General features: G+C 38.3%; 1 protein-coding gene across 9 annotated transcripts in view; it reads right to left on the reverse strand.

Moving 5' to 3' along the window:
* Positions 1-5,595: 5,595 nt before the first annotated feature.
* TSPAN18 (tetraspanin 18) overlaps positions 5,596-25,050 on the reverse strand; it is a 175,887-nt gene continuing 156,432 nt past the window's right edge. For all 9 annotated transcript variants that reach the window (XM_081936325.1, XM_081936320.1, XM_081936327.1 and 6 more), the window contains 4 exons: positions 13,621-13,719; positions 11,500-11,679; positions 8,308-8,391; positions 5,596-6,672 (listed from right to left, as the gene is read on the reverse strand). In XM_081936325.1, the coding sequence (XP_081792451.1) occupies positions 6,625-6,672; positions 8,308-8,391; positions 11,500-11,679; positions 13,621-13,719 (411 nt within the window). In that variant the 3' untranslated portion in view covers positions 5,596-6,624. The remainder of the gene's footprint in view (positions 6,673-8,307; positions 8,392-11,499; positions 11,680-13,620; positions 13,720-25,050) is intronic.

A 25,050-nucleotide genomic window follows, 5' to 3' on the forward strand; every position in this document is an offset into this window, starting at 1 on the left:
CTGCAGTACTTCAGCAGTTCCTACAAGCATTAAATGGCTTTATTGATCCCCAGAACTCCTCCAAAAGTTAGTAGTATTTTTGTAGTATTGTAGTATTTTTAAGAGAGAAAGGAAAAAATACTAATTTTGCAGAGGAGTAATTACATTTCACCTATTTCACATGTACCACTGTATTTAAACATTTGTCTTTGTAAAGGACATTATTTACAGTCCTTCCCACTTTTAACAGTCTTATCTTTGATCTACCAGTGAAATGCAAAATGCAGTCATGGAGCCAAAATAAACCATTGTGTGCTAGAATCCTAAACAAGGCTGTAACTTTTGGACTTTTCAGTACGCACCAATGCAGACGTCTTTCTCTGTGCATTGCAGGTTCATGTTTGTGTAACATTTGCCTATTCATCTAAGGGCTTCATTAGATTTTTTTTTTTTTAAATTATAGAATTACTTGCTTTTGACCCTCATCGGTCAATTATTATGAATTATTTCATTTTGTGAAATCATTATTGAAAAATTGTCAATTTAAGACAGTGAGTTGTGTTTTACAAATTAAGCGTGGTTTCTGTCTTGTACTTTGGTTTATAGGCAAATTACTAGTATTTGAAGGACCATTTATTTGTCTTCTGAGAAAATGTGTGCATATTACTTGCCACATATATGGTGGCAGCTTTTTTTTTTCCATGGCAAAACTTTGAGAACCATTTGATGAGATGCTTTAGGTCAGGAGTGTCAAACTCAGTTGTTAAATCACGGTTGTGATTAAAAGCAGAGAAATTGCAGAAACATTTGAATAAAAATAAAACATTGTTTTGGAAGTGGGTGAGGAAAGCTAACCAAGAAACCTTCAGTAGCATGGATAATGTTGGGTTGGGTAAATGAAGGCACACTCAGGCTTCAGAGTAACAAGCAGCTCTTTATTAGCACAAGTCAACTATGTACAATCCAGCGAAGGTTCAGTCTGACAGCAGCCCTTTTATAGGGAGCTGTCAGACTCTTCGACCAATCAGATTAAATCTCTGTTCCCGCCGGAACAGAGGACCTTGGTGTAAACCATTTCCAATGTTTCTGGTATCTAACAGATAGAATTAAAAACAAAAGTGGTAGAATTGGGTTTGGGAATGAAATAAGAATGAGGGAATACTGAAAAAGAGTTTCAGGGAGTTGCATGGGAATATGCCCTGATTCAAGAGTAGGATTGAAAAACATGCTATGTTAAATGAATTTCTTTCTGTGCCTTTGGCCACTCAACCCCCAAAATGGAGTATCATGCTTAAAATAAATAAAATTAGCTTAAAGCAGACAATATAGATACATTCACAATGAAGAGCTATAAATACAGTATTAGTGTCCAAAAATATTGGTTAAAAGAAAGTTCTAAGCATGAGAATGTTGAACAAAAATATCATGTTCTATTCTAAGGTGTGTCTTTTCTAAAGTGGGAAAAACCTCCCTCTCCATCTGCAACTAGAAAATTACTAAAATATGGATGTGGGTTTCTTGTGGAACACAGCTGTGGAGGGCTGTGTCCTAGGCCTTGGGCAGAGTCTGCATCGATTCTTGGCAATTGCAAGAATTCTGTTTATACTAAAGGTGAGATAGCAAAGGGGAATGTAAAAAAAACCCTCCAGGGGCATCCGTTTATTAAGTATGCCAAGAAAAGAGACAGAATTCTGACTGAAAGAAGCGATGACATTGAATAAAATTTGGGAAGCACAATACAGCTTCATATCATGCAGGAAATAAACAGATCTGTTTTATTATTCATTGGGAAAAGTGACAATGTGCGAAAATGAATTTATTGCAGTGTTGTTGATTCCCAAATTCCCGGATACAGGGAAGAGATTTAATTATGGAAAGAATAGAGAGTCGAAGGTTGCTTCACCCTAGGGAGCACTCTATGATGCAAGAAAAGCAAGTATAAAAATTCAGTGGGATACCAGGGAAGGGTTCAACATTAATTAAAGAGTAAGTTCTAGGCCTGTGCTGTTCATTCTTTAATGTATTGTGCATAAATATACAAGGAATGCATATGGCTATATTAGTTCTATGTGTCAATTTAGGAGTGTGCATAATTTTTTGTACACAAACGGCCAAAACCCCAAACAGGTTGGAGGAGGAAGAGGAGACCAAGAAAGACATCAGTTTGGAGAAAACTGATGAGTTCCTGAAAAATAGAGAAGTGGTAAGTTTGAGGAGAAAAAAAATACAAAGTATGAATTGGTACAATGCAAACAGAAACTAAATGCAAAGCAAACTAAATATGGTTTGCAAAGCAAAAAAACATACAGAGAGAAATATTGAATAGTGTTAGTGTAAATCTGACTAACTTCCTTTGCTTGTTTCTATTGTCTTTTCACTTCTTTGGCTTTCTATTTCTTACTTTTTTTTTGTACTTTACACACTGTTAGTTGGCTTGAAATAGAATGTTATGCTGGATAATGGCTATATTCATATCCTTACTGGTTTCTATGTTTAAGTAAACCATTGTATTTTGAAGCCATTTTTTTTTACAAAGTAGGTTTGGGCAAATAACCTTTGTTTATTGATGCATTCATATGTAATCCCAAGAGATTATTATTTAATGTGCTAACTTTAAGCATAAATATATAAAAAGGGCAATTGTGGTTAGAGAACATGTCCCTTTGAGTCTTTAAGATAAACTCCATTCTGTGCCAACTTTATTCAAATGACCTTGACAATCTAAAAACAATTGTGTATTCAAAAATATCTTCAACATACCTTCTACATACTGGCCTCCTGCAGGCTTTTAACAGTGAATGTGCAAATGCTTTCAAAAAGTCAAAACATTTTGTGTGACCTCTGAAAAGTAAGAGCCAATCCAATCTTAACTCAAAAAACTTGGTGATTATATCGGAGTTCATAATTTGGAACAGGACACGGTCTAATTATTTCCTATTTTCAACTCAAAATAACAAGTTCTACTGTTTGTATTTTGACACTATTTTTTTCCCTCAGGAAAAAGTCTATTACACTTCAATTTCAAAAAGAAAAACACAGAAGCCATGAATTGTGGAAAGTAAAGCTTTGTTGTCACAGTGTCTTTATTTTTGTTTTTTTCATTTTTTAAGAAATGCACACAGAAACTGTGCAAATGCTTCAGAATAACATCCTATTTTTATGTTACAAAAAATCTCTTTCAATATAAAAAGCATTACAATAAGGAATACAAGTTAAATTAGCTCTAGCCTTCTAATAAAAGGAACATTTAAAATAGATCTCAACATTTACTTTATAAGTGACCTGCTTCCCAGGCACTTGCAACAGTGACAACCACAGAAAATGAGAAATACTTGGGTGGATCTAGAGTCACAAACACAAACATAAGAAAGAGACAGCCCTGTCCCAAGTTCTTCTGGACAAACTCCATTTGAAGCATACAATCTATGCAGGGGTTTGGCCACATATATCAATTTCACTTAAGCTTGTGTAGAACATGTTATGGGTCATCCCTTCTTCCTAAAAAGATTAGTGACAAGGGGATGATCAGCTCAGGCACAAGTTCATTTGGAACAGAAATTGCCCTTTAATCTATTTCCAGATCAGAAAGAGAGATGATGCAATTTGGAATTTGCTGGAAGAGTTGGTTCATGTATCATGCCAAGTTACGGATTGTTGAAGCACAAATCCCACAATACACCAAGGCTTATGAACCAAAATGGCTCAGTTTAATCTGATCTACTAAGCCTAAACCAAACAAATGATATTTAGGACCTAAGGGCTGCAGCCCAAGTCCAACTAAACAAAGAACAGGAAATTAGTCTTTCAATCCTTGATTATTCTAAAATGATTTTTGCAAATCTGACAGCACAAAAATGCTAATTAAGTTTTTCTGACTGCACACTTGGTCAAACCTAATAGTGTTTCTTTCAATAATTCTCTTATATAAATACATTTCTTCCTCTCCAATAGTGTGGTTTTATAGTAAGGGTCAGATGTCTTTCACAGGTATCTTTGAAGCCAGCAAGTTAATTCCCATTATTTTGTAAAACAATTGACTCCCTTTTCTCTGCCAAGGAAGTGATGGCCTCCCTTTCATTAGGATTGTTTAGGTAGAAGCTAGACTAAGCCATTACTAAACAGTAGGTAAGACTTGATTACCAAGTCTAGCTGTGTGTCATTCTTCAGGATTTTCTTTGGGGTTATCATGAGTGCCTTTGCTGAAGCAATGAAAGGAAAGGACACAAAAATGTTCAAATTGGAGAGCAAACTGGAGATAGCAGAATGAGTCAGAAATTGGAAAACCACCAGGTAAGCGAGAGTAAAGACACATAGGCACTGACATTCTGAAACAGAAAGAGAATATCAGGAAACTATATTAGATTTCTCTTAGTTCTGCCATTACCTGCCCTGCCTGTCACTTAATAGGTTTTATTGTTTGGGGAATGAGTATCTTTTGGAGGAAGTGGAGGAAGACAGAGAACATATCTCACGGTCAACTCTTTGAAATAGGTATTGACCTTCAGAGATTTTTGAATAAAAATTAATAGCACATTTAGTGTGCCTCCTGTTGGCTTAGACTAAGTGTAGTTGGAATTAGATGACCATTAATCACCTGCAACTCATTGGCTGGATCTGTCCATCACAGCAGCCAATAATAGGTTACCAAATCACAGGTCAGCACCTCCACACACACATCCTTGTTATGTCTCTCTGCCTAGCATCCTTGTTCAAATATAATTCTTTTGAGTGTGTCCCCTCCACACACACACTAACAAAATGCCTTTCATGTATTGTGGGAGATGTAGGCCACTATCTCTAGATCATGGAACCAACTAACAGAGTTCTTCAGATCCTGCAAAATGGCTTTCTCATGTTTGGGAGCCATAGTGAATTCTAAATGCACAGAACTTAACAAAATAACACTGAAAACATGTTTGAGAGATTGTCAACGACTACACTGAGATTTAACTTATCATATGTTAATCAACCAAACAGTCATGATAACTATGATTGCTCTAGCATGTTTTCATCTCAAATCAAATAATAAATGCTGAGATTTTTCCCCAAACTATACTTGTGGAGATTATTACTTATAGATGAGCACCCTGTTATTGTTGCTTTCAACAGGGATTCTCGACATCTCATCTTTGGCATCGTAGGTCACCAAATCCTATTCGCATTTTTACCTATTTTTAGTAGGTTACCATCTCTTTTAAAAGTGTCATATCACATTATTTTGCCAGTTTACATCTTTGTCCACTATTCAGTAAATAATGCAATTTCATTCTAATTTGCGTATTCATCAGAATCCTAAACAACAACAGCTTGGATTTAAGGCTGAACAAAATATTTCCAGTTTGAAGCAAGTGTTTTGGGGCAGTTCGACTCTCCTGGGATGGTCAGGGAAAACTATTTCAAACTTGAAGGGACTATTTAAAACTTGAAATAGAAAGTTTCAAGCTCAAAAGTCTTTGTACTTCAAATGTTCACTACTTGTATGTCTTGGAACTTCAGTTCTGCCTCTTGGGCTTATTGACTGTGTTTGCTGATTGGATAATTGACCACCGAAGCTAGAACTTGGCAACAGTTAAAATGAATAAAATAAAATAAATCAGAGTATATTGGGGGGGGGTGTTTAAGCGAAAATGCCTAGGTCAGAAGCAACACCACAAAACTTACAAATTAATTTTTGCAAAAGGCAACTGCAAAAGTGCCTTACTGCTTTCTGTCCTTGTTGGGGGATTATTTTTAACACAGTTGAAAGGCACATGGGGACAAGACACCAAGCTAAATCAATTGCTATATGAAGGCCAAACTTGCCTATGTATTTTTCACAGAGCATGATGGTGACAAGACATTCAAAAGCCTAAAAAACCCAAAACAGATACATCTCCTTAGGGGAGGCAGCACCAACAATTCTAGACAAGAACTTTTTTTTCTTTAAGTTGAGGGAACCAGCAGCTGAGCTGCTTTAGTCTTTGTTCTCACATAACACTGATCAGAAAATTCAATGTGATAAATGGTATGCACTAAAATGGTATGCACTGATTTCAGCTTACCCTACTTTTCACCATTAGATCTGATACACACAACCCCATCCTCAAGATTCTTGGAGAAGGCATTCTCCATTCCAAGCATTCCTAAATGCTTGTATCTTCTGGATCAAACATGAGATGGAAAACTATTTATCTTGGTAGGACGCTTGCAAGTCAAGTGCCAATGCATTTGCCCCTCTTAGCTTAAAACTGAAGCAATCTGTATATATCTCAATGCTTTAGGATGACAGATTTAATATTTTAAATGAAGATCTTGTTTAAAGTAGGTAGTCTTCTTTATCTTCTTCAATCAATGGATCTTTATTGTATGAGAGATGTGTGTTCCAGACAACATCATGGATATTATTAGAGTTTATTTCCCATCCTGACTTGCAGGCTTTTAGTGCAATCCATTTGAGTGGCTTCAGATGAATGACTCCTCTTGGAGATGGCAAGGAACTAGACAGCACCTCAAAGTTCCAGCCCCTGAAGTACAATCCGTTTGATCATTAATATATTACAGTCCTTTCCTTCCTTCTTTTTAGTTTGCTAACCGAAAAATAAAGTTTATCTTCTTTCTTTTCCTTCTTCAAAGCAAGTCCTTGAAAAATCATTTGTGAAACACTTCCTACTGGATCCCCCGAAAGAGGCACATAGCAAAGATCATAGCAAACAGCTGCGAAGGACATAAAACAAAAGAGAGGGTCCTGGTTATGACAGATCAAACCAAGTCCATTTTCTTACAATCATAGCTCTTCAAAGGGAGGAAAAGTTATACAAATCATCATCATGAAGTAATAGGTAAAAAGTTGAGTGTAAGAGCCATATAAAATTGAAATAGAAGGCATAAAGGATATAAAGTTGTACATTTAAATGGTGTTTTGTATTAGAGACATATAAAATATGAACATAAAGTGTGGATGAATGTGGATAAATGCAGATCTGCCTATATTTATGAAAATCTAAAGTATTAGAAGGATATTAGGGAGTATATATGTACATGCTATGTCAGAGACTATATTTATATCTAATATGGCAAAAAGGGGCCCACTGAATCTAATTATAACAGAAAGGTTTAGCTATACCTAAGTAAAGAAAAAAGGCGAACCATTGAAAGAATAGGGCTAGGATTCAATCAAAAACCGATCAATTTTATCCAAAAGAACAATTTTGTATACAAATCATTAATACTTTTCTTCTGATTCAAGTTTGTATGCTTTTTTTAAAAAAAGGTGGGGAATTCTGTTCTTCCTTAGCCCCCAAGAATTTTGGGTCCAGTTGAACAACTTTGCTTTAAAATTTGTCTGCTGAAAATCACTAAATAGCAACCTAATCCTACTGAAGTAATATCATTCCTTTCCTTAATTGTTTCTATGGCCTCCCTGTGGGGAAGTGACTAATTTGAAGCTTTTGCTCTTTAAGAGTGGTTTTTTTAAAGTTGGCTAATTCCAATAGTTTCTTCCATCTCCTTTCCTTTGATACAGATAATCTAATCAGGGATGAGATCATGCTGTGACATAGATTTAACTATAGAATCACCAACCGCTGAGGGATGCTTAGGAGCCCCTAAGCCAGGATGGTTCATACCTGCAATATGTGGAGAGTTAAGCAACCTTAGCGAATCTCAATAATCTGCATAAAACCCCCAAAAAACTACTAAACTGACCCATACGTAAATGCAGGAATAATTGTCCAATGAATGTTAAATTATAAAAGGAAATAACTGCTTTGTTTCCATGCATTTCTATTAAGTAAAATAGAACTCATCTCAAACATATGCGTTTGGGATGAATGAGTATGCTAGGACCAACACAAGAGGGCAGTACAGGACAGTTATTTCCCAGCATGTATAAACACTTCAAGTTAGCAACTAGGATTATACAGGATTTTCAGTGCCTATTCAAACTTGAGACTTCCAAACCAGCTTCCAAACTAATAAGAAGAGGGGTGCAGCAGTTTTGAGAGTCATACCTAACGTTAATCAGTTGATTTCTCAACCACCAGCTGCTTTAAGGAATGCCAGTGAAGTGCTGTGTTCAAGTAAAGCCTAAGGCACTTCCACTGAATTAGTTTTTCTCAAACTTGGCAATTGTTTCATGATTCCCAGCCAGGGGAATTCTGGGAGTTGAACTCCACACATCTTACAATTACCAAATTTGAGAAATACTGCTCTACATCGTTTTTTTAAAAAAAATATTCCTACAAATAACTTTCTGACTAGAAAAGAAAAATTCAGCTGTGATAAGGAACATAAGGAAAGGAGGGATCTTTTGATATTACTGTGGCCAGGAGGGTTCAATTTGTACTGTACCTCAATGGCTAAAACACCAATGGCAAGAGCTCCTGCAAGATACACATAGGTTTCAAGGGAATTCAGGATTACAGCGTAGCAACCCTGGGAAGAAAGAAAGGAATTTGTCTTGAAATAAATGTCTATGCAAAGTGAATGCATCTAATTAATAAATTTACTAAATTAATTTCAGACTAAGGGGACACCGAGCAACTTCCATTCTGTTCTTTCAGTAAAAAAGATTAAAATAAAAAAGCAATTAGAAGAAAGCAATACATTTTAACAACAAAATAAGTATTAATAATAAGTAACCTTACAAGTGATTTGTTTATTCTTCATTCATTAATCGAGCATGTACAACTGCCCATCTTACTAAATGTAAGGGTGGGCAGTGTATCACAATTAATGAAAACAGCCAATATAAAAATATAAAGTCCAAATGTATTCATTATAAACATATTTAATAACATTACAAAGAAAAATATGGGCAGTGAAGAACAATCAATATTCATATACAACCCAAGACTGGAGCTTTCAACAAATCCCAGCTGCTTTCTAAGGCTATCCTAAAAGGCCACATTTTTGTAAGCTTTCCTAAAATACAACAAGGTTCAGGCTGATTTGATCTCAGGAGATGAACTATTCCAGAAAAAAGGGAGGGTTGCAACTGGGAAACTGACCCTGCAACTGACCCTGTGAAAGGTGGTCCCTACTCATCTTTATTGAATGGGCAGAAACTACAGGACAGTTTAATTCTTGCTTAGTGTGGTCATCTCATCCTAGTCTAGATTGATAAAGTGGAACAGTTAGAGAGTAATCCAAGGTAATAAACATGACCCAACAAGTACTAAGTTACAGATAAATTGATGAGCAATGTTCACCACAATGAACAAGGTATGAAGGAAAAGATCGGGAAATGTTTTATTGGACTTCTAAGTTTAATCAACTTGTTTTGCTTTTTGAAAGAAACTTAGATCAGAAGACAGGTTATAAATGTCTATGATGCCTGTTGTGGCCCAGCAGGCGCCGTTGCCGCTGCCACCAGACTCCAAGAGTGAGGGTCCCTATGAGTCGGCTCCAGAGGAGGTGTGGGACCCTGGACAGGATTCCGACGCTGAGCAGGGATCAGAGTCTGGTCGGCCACCAGGAGGCGCCTGAGGCATGGAGCAGCGGTGAGAGCCAGAGGAGGGGGGCTCCCGATGCCATGCCTTGGAGCAGCGGGGAGGAGTCACGAGACAGTGAGTCAGAACTGAGAAGGGAGTTCCTGGACGCTCGTTACCGCCGCGCCCATAGACGCAAGGAGCGTGGGCGTAATTATCAGCGATAAGAGCTCTCAGCTGCTGATCAGGAGGCTCCTCTCCAGGATATAAAATATATATGACTGTGCATATGCCCTTTGCAGCAGTCAACAGAGGACTTATGCCAGAAGTTCTAGTCTGGAATTCTAGCAAGCTGGATAGCTGCTTTCGTGTTTTGTTTTTGTGTTTTGTCTTGGTGGTTTACTGCCACGGAACCTTCTGTTTGTTTGTGCAATAAACCTTGTTCCCTTGTACTGTTCCGGAGTGTGTTCTGTGTGGGCAAAGGAGGAAGGGGGGTCAGAACAGATGCCTAAGTCGTTCATGTGTGCTTTATGAGTAGAAGCACTATTGCAAGATTCTTTGGTTTATTTTCCACTATTCTGCATACATGCCTTATGCCCATGATGGTGAACCTACGGCACGTGTGCCAGAGGTGGCACACAGAGCCCTCTCTGCTAGCATGCGCGCCATCGCCCCAAGTCAGATCTCAGTGGCGTTTCTTTTGTGAGCTTCTGTTTCCCTGCAAACGACAAAACAAAAGCTCACAAAAGAAAAAGATCTTACTTCTTGCCACGCTCGTAGCGTTGGGATGCAGACCAGCTGGTCTTCGGATCTCTGCTGCACATGCGCATGTCCATGCATGCGCTCACCTTTCAGTTTGGGCATGCACCATGCAGTTTGAGCACTTGGTGTCAAAAAGGTTCGCCATCACTATAGATGCTATAGATGCCTCATCCTTTTTGAATATTAGTTAACAATTTGCAAAATTTAGACCACTGCAACATGCTCTACGTGGGGCTGCCTTTGGCTGGAGCATTTGGAAACATCAACTGGTGCAGAATGTGGCTTACATGGGCTATAAATGGTGCCAGAGATTCAGTACCCATAACATCACTTCTGTGTGACCTGCATTGATTACCTGCATATTTCTAGATGCAGTTCAAGGGGCTGTTTACCATCTTTAAAGCCCTTTGTGTCATGGGACGGGTTATCTGAAGGATCACATTTTTCCAACAGTCTCTACCTGTCCAACTCAATCCAGCAGAACAAACATATATTTTTGGATTGTAAACTGCTCAAAGTCATTGACTGAGATAGGAAGCTATAAAAATGGAATAAATAAATAAATATGTTCACACTAGATGATGTTTCTTGAAAATGTAAATGCCGTAAATGCTTTGTTCTACAATTATTAAATATTAGTACAAAGCTTTATAAAGCTTTGGTAAGACCACACCTGGAATACTACATCCAGTTTTGGTCACCACATTACAAAAATGATGTTGAGACATTAGAAAAAGTTCAGAGGAGAGCAACTAAGATGATCAAAGTCCTGGAGACTAAAACATTTGAAGAACGGCTGGAGGATTTTTATTTAGTCTAGAGAAAAGAAGGACTGGGGGGGGGGGCATGATAGCAGTGTTCCAGTATTTGAGAGGCTGCCACAAAGAGGAGTGGGTCAATTTATTTTCCAAAGTACCAGAGAGCAGGACAAGAAACAATGGATGGAAACTAATCAAGGAGAGAAGCAACCTGGAATTGAGGAGAAACTTCCTAACACTGAGGACAACTAACCAGTGGAACAGCTTACCTTCACAAGTTGTGGGTGCTTCATCACTGGAGATTATTAAGAAGAAACTAGTCAGTCACTTGTCTGAAATGGTACAGGACCTCCAAGGTCCCTTCCAGCTCTATTCTGATTCCTAAGTACTTGAACTTAGTAAAAGCTAAAAGAGCCAATCCTGGCTTCTCTTCATAGCATTTCTTTCTTTTTTATTATCGTATCCTATCTTGTACAAAAAAAAAAGGAAGTTTACCCAAAGAAAGGATACAGTCTTCATCCAGGTAAAGAATCCTATCAAGGCAAGAACGTTTTGCACCATACTTTTATAAGTATTGTGATCATGTCCTTTACCTGTTGGTTCTGATAGACTTCCTTTCCTTTCAAACATTCTTCTTTATTGATGAATGCTCCATCACGAGACTGTAGCTCCCGTTTACAACAAGCTTCAGGAACAGCAGGATAGGAATCCAAAAGAATGGAAAGAGAGGTTGCCTCGAAATCTTCTGGACCATTGACACCACAGCATCCAAACTAGCATGTATGAAAGGTGAGCAAAAGGTTAATATTTGTGGCAGAATTAGGTTGCTTTCTAGGAAATCTGAAGACATAATAAGCAGCCACCCAAACAGGATTTCTGAATGTATAAGATGAGGATGTAATTTGATACTTGATGTAAATTTCTATTATTTCCTAAACATTATAATTTTCTTTAAAAAATAAAATAAAATAAAGCAGGTATGTTTCTAGTCGTCATGGATATGGCATCCTCAGTTATAAATGAACAAATTAAGAGTGTGTGAAAAGCCTGAGACGTTGGATTAGCTTCCTGTAGAGCTGCCTGCTATTTTTTCTGTATTTATGAAACAGAAAACTATTGTGTAAAATGAACAAGTGTTCAGATTGTCTAACACTATAATATCAAAAATTATATTTTCAATATCATAACCTCTTTTGCACCAGTTGTAATATGGTTTGTTTGTTTTTTTGTCATTATAGAAAGCCATCCAGGAACCAGGTTCCTGTGCTTGTTCGAGAAAATGTAATATAAAAATCTCGGCATAGCATTACATATGGACTTGCATATGTTAAGATCCAGCAATTTCCCAGAGGAGTGACACAATTAAAGCAACAGCAATAACAACCTTCATTAGAACTTAATGAGAACATTTTCAAATTGCTGCCTTTGATCCTCTGGTAGTGCCAAATGAGATCATTTCCATAAAATAAGGCATGAGTTCCTTAATGGTGATATCTGACTGAAAATTAACTAAACCAGGGGCATATAGAACAACTTAAATATCAGAATTTAAGCAGCCTGGCACAATTAATTTTGTTTGGTTTTGTTTTGCAATGAACAGAGAACAAAATGGGCACTAGGAAGCTACTTGGGAAAAGCCGCTGTTGCCAGTCTTTCACACACACATCCCACCGAGATTTATTTTTTTCCTTCAATATCTGGTAAACTTGCTTTGAGTTTTGCTTTACTTCTCTTTGTAAAAGGCTTCCATAGTTAAGAAGCAGGAGGTGCTTCAAACTCATGCCTTGCAGATCCCCGACCTAGAGGACTGTAGCCCAGCCAATGCATAAAGACAACAAGCTGCTTGTTTGAATGCAGTCCCATAAATCATGTCAAGAAAAGGGTAGGAATTTGCAATTGTCACCTGCTCACCTTTTCTGCCAATCTTTTATGGTTAGAGCACTTGGCTGCATTAGGCTTCTCTTTGGTCTACTCATACCTACTTGGAATAAAGTCTCACCACTTAATAGAAATTGTTTCTGAATAGAGAGATGCAAAATTGTGTTCCAGTGCTGTAATAGCAATAGCAATAACACTTAAGACTTATATACCGCTTCACTGTGCTTTACAGCCCTCTTTAAGTGGTTTGCAGAGTCAGCATATTGCTCCCAACAATCTGGGTCCTCATTTTACTGACAACAGAAGGATGGAAGGCTGAGTCAACCTTGAGCCTGTGAGAATTGAACTGCTGGCAGTTGGCAGAATTAGCCTGCAATACTGCATTCTCACCACTGCACCATCACGGTGCTATAGTCTTAAATATATTCCCAGAGTGAAAATCCTATTGAACTTGAATGGAAGCTTTTATACTGCTAGGATGGTGACCCTTCTACTCCCCCCCCCCTCTTTTGCTTTTCTTTCCTATTCTGTCAAAATTAATTGTGTTTTCATTTTTTTGTGCAACTGCCAGCCATGGTTTAATGTAAAATGAGTGCCAATTTTATTTACCTTTGAGTCAAGTTCAGTTCCTAGTAATCTTGTGTCTATGGTTTTCTTGGCAAAATTCCCTAGGTTGCTTGCCACTGATTTTTTGGGGGTGGGTGGGCAGGATTTCCTAATATAATCTAGTCTACAGTCCTGGGATTTTCTTGTACCAAGCAAGCAAGCCTGACTCCACTCGGTAATTAAGATTTTTTTTTTTAAAAAAATCATGGATTAAACAATCAAGTACTTACTGTGATCATGACTGAGTTCCAGGTGGAAGAAAAGACGTCTGATTCATTGTTCCCCTGATAATGTTTTTTCAGTTCCTTGGTAAAAAATTCTCTGGTCAGCTGCAACAAAAACCATGCACAGAAGAGGGAATGAATGAATCCATGCCAGAACTTCAAAGCAGGGCTGCATTTCTACTCATGGAAATAGGACTTGAAAGCAAAGTTTATAACACAGCTATGAGCATGTGATGATTAAGCCTACATGGGTAGGTGATCCATTGATCTATCCAATGGAGATGCGTCCTTGAATTCAGAGCTAGATAAAGGAAAAATATGACATGACAGTGGCCCTTAGAATTTCCTTCACATTTACAGCCTTTTCACAAAACACACCACTTATTACATCACAATTTCACAATTTCAGGTGCTGGCATCTCCAGGTGGATTCCTACCTTGGAGGTTTAATAGTAAGCTAGGACTGAATGCAATGGCACAATCTTGGGGTTGTTTCTCATATTCCATGAAATTTTCTACTCCTTGTTGGATGTGACCTTAATTTCATTTTTAAAATTTATTTAAAAGCTTGATGCATTTTCACTAACCAGCATCCAAAACATAGTTTATTTTAAATGTGTGAGGCATCCTCTTCTCTCTTTTTGCCTTAATCTCTATTTTTTTTGCTGTGATTATGAACGGAAGCCAGAACATAATTAGGAGTATAATCAATATAGCATGTTGACCTTTTTATTATTTGCAGAGTAGACAAATTTTGAAAATTGCTGACATTTTCATACAATTTTTCAAAATTATACTTTTTGGGAGACACAGGCATTTTATTCAACAGAACTGGCCATGTTTTTCTTCTGTGGATCTGTTATGTGCCTTTCTAACATCTTGATAAGAATTGGGACTATAGCCAAGCAAAGTGGAGGACAGTGTGGCAAGTAGGAGCAAAGGAAGAGGAAATTCCATTGTTGGAGTGGACTTTCTTCAATATTGCTTATAGAAACAAAGCTAGAAGCAAAGTATTTATGATTAATCTGCCCAAATAACAACTGGATTTTTTAATTGCCATATAATTCCATCTACAGTTATGAGGTCCATTGTAAATACCTAGGTAAAATATGAAACTGCAATGCTAACATTTGAAAGATGTTATTAATCCCATCTTCAGGATCTGTAAATAATGTCACCCATGAGTTGAGAACTGACTTCTGATATGGTAACCACATGGACAAGTTCATCTGGGTATTTTGGAAATAATAGAGATAATTTCTCATGGCTTTCTTCTCACATGTAGGGTTGTTGGTGTTGGTTCCCCCCCCCCCCCCCCCTTTACTCTACAGTCCTGTGATTTCTCATGCAAGTATTAATCACTCTCTTCTTTACTTAGCTTTTTCCAGATCAGCCAAGGCTAGCTAAGTGCTAAGACCTCTCTTAATCCAATGAAAATATAACACATTTTAACAAGCTTGGCAAGATGTTTCTGCCTCTAGAGCAATAAAGGGAATGTACACTAATAGTTCAGAATTAACAAGTTGTCTCTAGTGTAATATTCGCTCTTGCTCTTTTTTTTCTTGAATCACCCTGGGGGAGGTCAGTTTTATTTTTTATATTGTTTGCCTCAAACACATTATTACTAAAATTAATGGCCCCTTCTGCAGACCTCATACGATTTGCTGAGAACATATGAAAGCAATATCTTAAACAACTTCAACAAGAGCAGCTCTATCACTCTAAACGGAAGTGCTTATTAGTCAGACAGGACAAGAATTTTCTCTAGGGAAATAAGCCAGCTCCATCAGGCACCTTGGGGTTAGGAGGTGGCCCATACACACACTCAAGCATTGTGTTTTCCTTTCCTTCTTCTGCATAATTTACAGAGCCTGGACTCCCATCCTGTGGAGGCAGCCACCCAGATATTTTATTGATGTTTGTCTCTTTCCTAAGTGCAGACTTTGAAACTAATATTACAGTTGGTAAGAGTCCCAGTTGGCTTCCTTTGACCAATTCTAAACAAAAGAGCTATTTGAATATAAAGTGAAACCTTTGTTTTGACAGGCAGGGTCCCAATGGAAAAGTTGGAGGGTTGTATGTGTGATTTTTATGAGATTTGATCTAAAACAAAGCCCAATGCTGGAACAGTAATGCCAGAAATATATTCCATTCCTTTTGACTAGTAGAACATTTAGATTTGCTCCACATATTTTACAAAGAAGGGTAGTAGAGTTAACAGCCATTTCAGAAGGCTCAACAAAAATAAAGAAGTAAAAATCTGTAATAGTGATTAACAATTGTTTTTCTTCTTTTTAGAAGCTAGAGTTAGACTAGGAATTGTTAGACATTGTATTATCAATGCACAAAGCCCTTGGATTCACCGGTGATTTTACTTAAGCTTTTAATAATGACAGTGATTAGAAAATTAGCTAGATAGTTGACAGAATAGTTTATCAGCATCCTCTTTTCCTAGAGTTGTAGATTCTTGTGATTGCTGGCTAGAAAGTCCTTTTGGAGAAGGGCGGCATATAAATCCAAATAAACCAAACCAAAACCAAGAAAGCAGAATGCATTTCTCCTCCTCCAAGATGTTCAGGATAATGAAATAACAGAGAATTAGAGCAGCAATAAGGGGAAAATAGCATGATTACAATCAAGTAGAGGTAAAAAAACCAAACAAAAGGAAAATCCAATGTTTATATTGTATTGAAGCGGGGACAAACTTCCACACCCATATAATTGTCAGCAGCAAAAGTTTCCTCTACTGAAGCCATAGATCAATGATTTGCTGGAAATCTATTGGTACATCTTCATTGTATCTATATCCAGGTGCAGTTTGGCCAAAATAGTTAGCATAACCGAGCATATGAGACTAAACATCACCATTTGATTTTGATCATCCTGCCTGATGCAAATATATTAGGTACAAAATTTAAGGACGCTACTAAAAGACCTATTCTAACAAAAGGATCACATAATGTTGTTAACATAAGGTAGAGTTGTGTTTTCTGTGTTTTTTTAGTGTAAACTTCTTTATTAAAAATATGCAATATATTTAAGTTAAGAAATAGCTTGATATCAATATCTGGGAAAATCCTGGAAAAGATAATCGAGCAGATGATTTGTGAGCACTTAGAAATGAACAAGGCGATTACTAGAAGCTAGCCTGGGTTTGTTAAAGCAGATCCTGCCAGACAAGCCTTTTTGATAAAGTGACTAAATTAGTAAACTAGCAAAATGCTGTGAATATAGAAGGCATTTGATAAAGTAGACCACACTATCTTGATAAAATAGAAAAATGTGGGCTTGCCCCAATGGGATTCACTAACCGACTGCACCCAGTGTGTAGTCCTTAATAGAGCTAAATCTACATGGAGAGAAGCATGCAGTGATGTACCTCAAGTTTCCTTCTCTGGCCCAGTATTCTTCAACAAATTTATAAATAATTTAGACAAAGGGATAGAAGGGGAACTTATCAAATGTGTAGGTGACACCAAGCTGGGGATTACTAACATTACTAGACTCCAGGATCTTTATAGACTTGGGCATTGGGCCTAATCGAACAAGATTCAGTCCTGCGGTGAAAAAAGTAAGGTTTTGCACTTAAGCAGAAAACCAAATGAAATATAGGCTCATTAGTAGTAACTGTGTGAGAGATCACCACTTAAGTATAAAGCAGAAATGTGCTACGACTGTCAAAAAAGCCAATGTAGTCTTGGGCTGCATTAACCGTGGCATAACAGCAAGATCATGAGAAATGATAATGCTGCTTTATAATGCACTAGTATGGCCACAATTGGAATACTACATTAAGTTCTCGTCACATGAGATAAAAAGACACTGAGAGTCTATAAAGTGTGCAGAGAAGAGCAACAAAGATGATAAAGGATATGGAGGCTACATCAGAAGAGGTATGGTTGAGGGATCTAGATAGGTCTAACGTATCAAAGAGGAAGATTGGAGGGATGTGATAACTGTCTTCCAATACTTGAGAGACTGTCACAGAGGTAATTGACTTTTTTCCTCAAAGCACCAGAGGGCAGGACAAGAAGTAATGGATGGAAGCTTGTTAAAGAGAAATCCAACTTAGAAGTAAGAAGAATTTTCTGACATTGAGAACAATTAAGCAGTGGAAGAGCTTGCCTCCTGGACTTGTGGGTGGAGGTTTTCAAAAATAGACTAGACAACCATTTGATCAGTATGTTGTGAGAAGGAGGCTGGACTAAAAGACTTTTGACGTCCCTTCGAATAATACAATACAATAGTAGAGTTGGAAGGGACCTTGGAGGTCTTTTAGTCCAACTCCCTGCCTAGGCAGGAAACCCTATACCGTTTCAGACAAATAGCTATCCAACATCTTCTTAAAGACTTCCAGTGTTGGGGCATTCACAACTTCTGGAGACAAGCTGTTCCACTGATTAATTGTTCTAACTGTCAGGAAATTTCTCTTCAGTTCTAAGTTGCTTCTCTCCTTGATTAGTTTCCACCCATTGCTTCTTGTTCTACCCTCCTATGTTCTGATATGCTCATGAATCTTATGTTCTGATATGCTCTGCACAGAATACTCACTCGTTCGTTGCTTTTTTCATTTCTAAATGATCTATAGCTTTCTCTGTTTGTGGTATAATTGTATTTACCTTCTATTGCAATACTTGTCCCTGTGAATATGTACCTTCTATTACAGTCTTATTGCTCTTACAACTTTTATTTAGTCAGTCAGAAGTGTTCCTACTTATATGATGGCAGCATGGAGCCCACGTTTAAGAATCAGGAGCCAGCAAGTTGAATAACCAATAGCCAAGCTGACATCTGTCACTGGCAAACTTTCGAACAAGTAGTTACAAATGAGATATCTGGGCTAATAGTTGACAGCATATTAAATGGGACACAAATATGAAGTGGGTGGAACTATTTATTCAAGGAAATCATAACCATGCTACTCAATGTCAGGTCAAGGACCTTTTTTTAAAAACAGATTTCTCTGTCACTGCTTCATTTTTTTATTGTATTAATTCAGTTGATTTTGATTTTATTTTAAACTTAGATTTGGGATTGACACATATTTGGTATTTTTGTTAGAAAGTGACCAATCTTGTTTTTCGTAGAGCTCTCAAGATTATACTGTCCTTCTCGGCCACCTGGCAGGTATAAATCAGGGAGGATGAACAGAAAAGTTTCATTATGAAGCGGCTTGTAAATAAAATAAATAATAAATTAATTAACAAACACACAAGACCCAACTTCAAATTATTCCAATTCTAGTTTCTATTCAGCAATACTGGGATACTGTTGTCAGTTATACTTCCTGAGTTATAACCATGAAAAAAGTCATCAGACAGTATCAGCACTGTTGCTATTATGCAGATGACATAAAATTATTTCATTTTTCATACGAGAGTTGTCTCGGTGATTGCACTAACAAATTGGGTGCAGTGAATACTTTATCTTGTAAAATAAAGTCGGCTCTCCCTCTTGCTGTTTTTCATCAAATCCTGATAGTCCTTTAATTTCAGCAGGAAATTTTATTCTAATGTTTCTGTGTCTTCGCCCTTATTGCTGGCACTTTGAGATGATTGCTTTATGTTATTCTTTTTAAAAAGAAATGAGAATTTTAATATCTTATAAACTTCGATAAATGGCGTCCTTGCATCAGAAGCATGGGATACTCAGCCACCCACTCAATAGAATGCTTTTTAACACAGAATTATTTCTGATCCTCATTTTGGAAGAGTATAAGGATATACAGAAGCAAAGGGCCAGCTGAACCAGAAAGAATCCATATTTGAATAGAATGTAATATTTTATGCTTGCCCAGCAAATGACATTTTCTAGTGATCATGATGAATAATGGTGTTAATGAACTATTTCATAATTACACAAGTCTACTACAGAACATCTGAATACAAAGTTGCATGGAAGTGCAATAGCATCCTAAGGTGCAGTAACACAACGATGTGCCAAAGATTAGATGAAGATCAAAGTGCAATTGATGGATAAAGGTACCAAGAATCAGGGCCTTAACTTCTGCGATCAAACACTGTTCAAGAGCTAGATTCCTCCCAAAATTGTCTTTTAAAATTTTGACAGTATTCCATGAAAAGATTGATGAAATCCATCTGGACAGAGCCCAACAGTTTTAGGGTATACAGAAGAAGACAAAGAGGAGCCCTGTGTGCATGTTGGGAGAAGTGTGTAAGAGCATATATGTATATAGTGTATACCTTCTTCATGCTATTGTTTGCTAGTTTGTTTTCTACTTTTCCCTTGATACTTCTCTCCCTATCTTTTCCACATTGGGAAATGCATCAGGAATCAAAGAGCTACTAAATAAGTTTTGGTAACTGATTACTAACTTAAATAACCTCTCTGTTTTCATTACTGGAGAAACCTGTGGCAATTAGTGACATGTGCCCCTAATTAGTGGTGCTAGAGTTCAGAAATGTATAGTGTTCAAGGGACAACTGTATTCAAGCTTTGATTTAAAAAAAATCTACACAATAATTGTAGTGTTGCCAAACTTGGCATCAAGAGCAAAGATCCCAAGAGGAAAGGAAATACATCCTCTATTAATATATATTTGTGTAGGCCCATTTTCCATCCAGATCTGATGACGCACCTTCATTAGAGTTGGAGAACACTGACTAAAGAATACCACCCACAATTAATCAGTTGTCTTTAATAAGTGCTGTAGTAGTAGAGGACACCCAGTAATAGAGAAGGATACCTGGATACCCATCCAGGTTTTCTCATTTCATTTCTTCATCTCCTTTTTACTTATAGTGTGACTATGGAAAGAGGAAGAACAGAGGAAATAAGTTGAGAAAGATTCCTCTGCCCAAATCTGCAAATGCTAAAGCTCAGCCCTATCTCTAAATGATCTGGGACATGGATGGGTTTTTAAAAAAATACTACTGTTTTGGTGGGCGTGGTTCTCTCTCCCTCTCCCTCTCCCTCTCTCCCCTTCCTTTCTTCCTTGGGTGGATCTGGCAGTAGGAGCGGGCTTACTTGCCAGGCTTGAGGAGGGGAGGAGGTGGAGCTGTTGTCCAAGGGTGAGACCAACCCCATGCCATCTCTGCGTTAGGGTGGAGAGCTGCCTTGATCCTCACTCTCTCAATCTCCTTGCACTGGGAGCATCTTTCTCCGGGCAGGGGCAAAGAAGAGCTACCGCCCTCCTCCTCCTGTGACTCCTGTCCAGTGCTCTCTCTTCTCTCTCTCCTTCACCTTCCCACACTTGTTTACTCATCCCAGAGAGCTTGAACTATGCCTCCCTCCGACATAGCCACCTTCCTCGCTGGCGTCGCTCCTGTGCAAACTCTTCCATCCTTGGCTGTTGCGAAGAACTGGCAACTCTGGGTGCGCCACACTCACTTCATTCTCTTACTCTGCTAAGCAATTATTACAAGTTTTTGTATAATAGGGAGAAGGATTTTGCAACTCTCTAAGACTACTTACTTTGGGAAATACTCCCCCTCCCAAGGAGTATCCAGTGTGATTTAGACTTGGTAGAAATGGACAGTTCAACATTTTTGTATCAGAAATTCAATTTATTTTAATATGCTATTCTTCTTAATGACATATCAGGATGTTATATGGTATACATTGGGTGTCCCTTATTGGAATTTCTATAATTCCTTTTCTACATTGCTAGCTATGCAAATCTATATTTAAATTTCATTAAATGTTTAAACTGATTGCCATTTTCTTCCCCATGGGGCCTGATTTTTAGTACATCCCATATGTAGCCTACCAAAAAGAAATAAAACTGGTTTTGAACCTGGGAATCTATTTCAGTACATATTTCACATATGTACTGAAATAGTGACATTGCCCTCTTTCATTAAAAACAAAACCTTTCCCCAATTTGGTGTCATGCAGACAAAACTTACAGATTGTCCAGCTGCTCTGATCTTGGGAAGACTGGTCAAAATGTTTGTATGTTTCCAAATAGTTGTAACTTATTTGGAAATAAGAGATTAGGGAAAGCTGAGTTAAATGGAACTGCATCTACATGGAGGATCCCAAGGCTCTGTTTTAGGCCCAGTACTCTTCAACATCTTCATCAATGATTTGGATGAGGGAATAAATGGGAACTCATCAAATTTGCAAATGATACCAAGCTGGCAGGAATAGCCAACACTCCAGAAGATAGGCTTAAGATACAGAAGGATATTGACAAACTTGAACATTGGGCACTATCTAATAAAATGAAATTCAATGATGGAAAAAAGTAAGTGTTAGATACTAGCAACTGTTATAATGGTTTCCACCAAGGTCCTCTGTTCCAGTAGGAACACAGGTTTAATCTCATTGGTCGAAGGGTCTGACAGCTCCCTATAAAAGGGCTGCTGTCAGACTGAACCTTCGCTGGATTGTATTGTACATATTTGTTCTGTTGCAATAAAGAGCTGTTGTTGCCCTTAGCCTGAGTGTGCCATGTTCCTGGGATATTGTAGACGGGAAGTGTTCGAAATAGCCAAAGACCTATCTGAGCCAACGTTGCTCTAGTCGGTCGCTTGGTCAGTGCTCCAACAGATGCTGCGGACACACTACTCTCCCAAGCGTCTAAGCACATCCGCCAGCACGTATTTAATATTCGCAAACAGAAGGAAGGTGAATCGACCAACGAGTAGGTTGCGGCACTATGAAAGGCTGCAGCGTACTGCGAGTTCCGATACTTAGACGAACTTATACTAGACTGCATCATATGTGCTGTGCAGGACATTAATTTACAGAGGAGGTTACTTGCCAAATCTAACCTCACTGTACAAATTGCCTTGGATGAAGCCAGGGCATCTGAATCGGCCGTTAAGTCTACAGAAATCCTGCAGCACCAAAGCACTCCACAGGACGTGCGAATTTGTGCATGCATACATTGCGAGGCTGCAGAGGTCGAGAGCTCAGAAGATGAAGATGACAGCTTCCGCATGTGCAGTAGCCGCGCCAAGCTGGCGTGCAAATTTGAACCACATTTCCCACCTTGTGCAAACTGTGGAGGAGACCATGCCAGATCGTCTTGCCGTTTCCACGATGCTATCTGCCTGCGCTGCGAGCGAAAAGGGCACATTGCAAAGGTTTGCAGAAGCGAGCACCCCACGACAACCTGGAAGCCTAGAAGCTGACCAAACTGCCAGCAGAGGCCCGACCAAGGGGCATTGCAGCTGCCACCACAGCGCTCAGAGGGCAACACCAGAGTCACCTACCTCAATCGGCCAAGTCCGCAGAAGGTGGTCAAAAAAACTGAAGGTCATAGTCCTCATCGAGGGTTCTCCATGCGAGATGGAGATCGATACGGGGTCATCACTGACCATCATACCATGGTCTATACTCAAGCAGGCTATCCCTAGCCTGAAGAAGCAGCATCTACACACCCCTGACATCTGCCTTTGCAATTACTAGGGGAACCACCGTGGGCCAGGGCACATTCAGGGTGCAATTCAAAAACTTCAGCAGCCAGCTTCCAATGACTTGCAGAGCCTCCTGGGGCTTGACTGGTTCGAAGAGGGATAGAATCAAGATCACGTGAAGTGTTAATACCATTTTATAATGTCTTGGTAAGGCCACACTTGGAATACTGCATTCAGTTTTGGTCACCACAATGTAAAAATGATGTTGAGACTCTAGAAAGAGTGCAGAGAAGAGCAACAAAGATGATTAGGGGACTGGAGACTAACACATATGAAGAACGGTTGCAGAAACTGGGTATATCTAGTTTAATGAAAAGAAGGACTAGGGGAGACATGATAGCAGTGTTCCAATATCTCAGGGGTTGCCACAAAGAAGAGGGAGTCAAATTATTCTCCAAGGCACCTGAGGGCATAACAAGAAGCAATGGGTGGAAAGTAATCAAGGAGAGAAGCAATTTAGAACTGAGAAGTAATTTCCTGACAGTTAGAACAATTAATCAATGGAACAGCTTGCCTCCAGAAGTTGTGAACGCCCCAACACTGTAAGTCTTTAAGAAGATGTTGGATAGCCATTTCTCTGAAATGGTATAGGATTTCCTGCCTAGGCAGGGGGTTGGACTAGAAGACCTTCAAGGCTCCTTCCAACTCCGTTATTCTATTCTAAATCCTAAATCCTTGGCAGGATACACGTACAGTATAGCCTGATGGCATGAAATTTCAATTTGTCATCTTCCTGTTAGCTTCATTTTAAGAATTAGATTGCCCGAGATAGTTTTGCTGATGGTTTTTCCATTAAGCAATGTGAAGTTGGCTACAAGAGATTAAGATCTGGTTCACCGATAAGATGTCTGACATAAAGGAGTGCAGAAGAGACAAAGGACCTACAGGGATTCATTTTTTTCCCTTGCAAGCATACAATACAAGAATGAAGATAAGGTGCTTCAACCAGAGAAGGTTTGAAAATGCAAAATTAGTTTTCTTTTGTTTTGCGTTGAAAAACAAACTGAATATACACAGCAAAGAGGAATGCAAAACTGCAGTGGTCACAACCACTAGATCACAAATAGGGCCACAGCCCTCCAGCATCCAAGTTGCTTTGTGCTCATTTTCTAAGCATAATATTGTTATTGTTTCTCCTGTGCCTACGGAGTAGCAATTGCATTTTGAAAAATGATCACCAGGGCAGGGTTTTGCCCAAGGAAGAAATACCAGTGTAGCGCTTCCCTTTCCTGTTGTTGAATCCCATTCTTCTTAACCTTGCTCCAATTTGAATTTTCCATTTTTTTTTGCTTTCCCACTGTGTTCCTGTACTCCTCTAATTCAGTTATTTGAAACAGAGTCTCTGCTTGCCTGCTCCGCTGACTGTCTCATTTGAAATCTCAGCAGACCACATTGCTCTCCATCCTCGTTTGGGTTCTTAATCTCTTCTTTCCCCTCTGCTATTAATTATTCAATTCTAAATATATTATTTAACCCCATGTAGTGTTGCAAACATTTTGGCTGCAGGATGTTGCACAAGATGAAATTGCTCTGCCTTGCAAAACAAGGAAAACTGTGTTTATCAATTATTTCTTCCTCAGAGGGGGAGACGGGCTGTGCACAGAGCAGCATTATTAACCATAATAACACAAGACAAGCTAGGAAGCCATTAAGAACAGGCTGTGAAAATGCATCAACAAAAAAACAGGGCAGTATTCAAAAAAAAAAATCATCTACTTATCTGAATATTTTAATGTTCTTTGAAGGAAATCTATTATTTCAAAGTACAATTAATTATCTTCTCTTCTCTATTGCTACCAGCATATTTGGGTGGGGCTACTTTAGACAGGGTGAACGAGATTGTCTCCTTCCTTCTTGATAATTATTCCAATTCACTGTAAAATTTCATATACTTTCACAGGAAAATATGATTATTTTTTTAAAAAATCAAACAGAAAACTACATGCAAACTCATATGAGAACATAAAGATCCTATTTTGTGAGATTTGGGCCAATAAAAATAAAGTTGAATATTTGGATGTATCTAAGAGCTGTGGTATAGACACTGTAC

This window comes from Natrix helvetica (genome assembly GCF_964273705.1).
Source record: "Natrix helvetica genome assembly, chromosome: 1".
Classification (NCBI taxonomy): Eukaryota; Metazoa; Chordata; class Lepidosauria; order Squamata; family Natricidae; genus Natrix; species Natrix helvetica.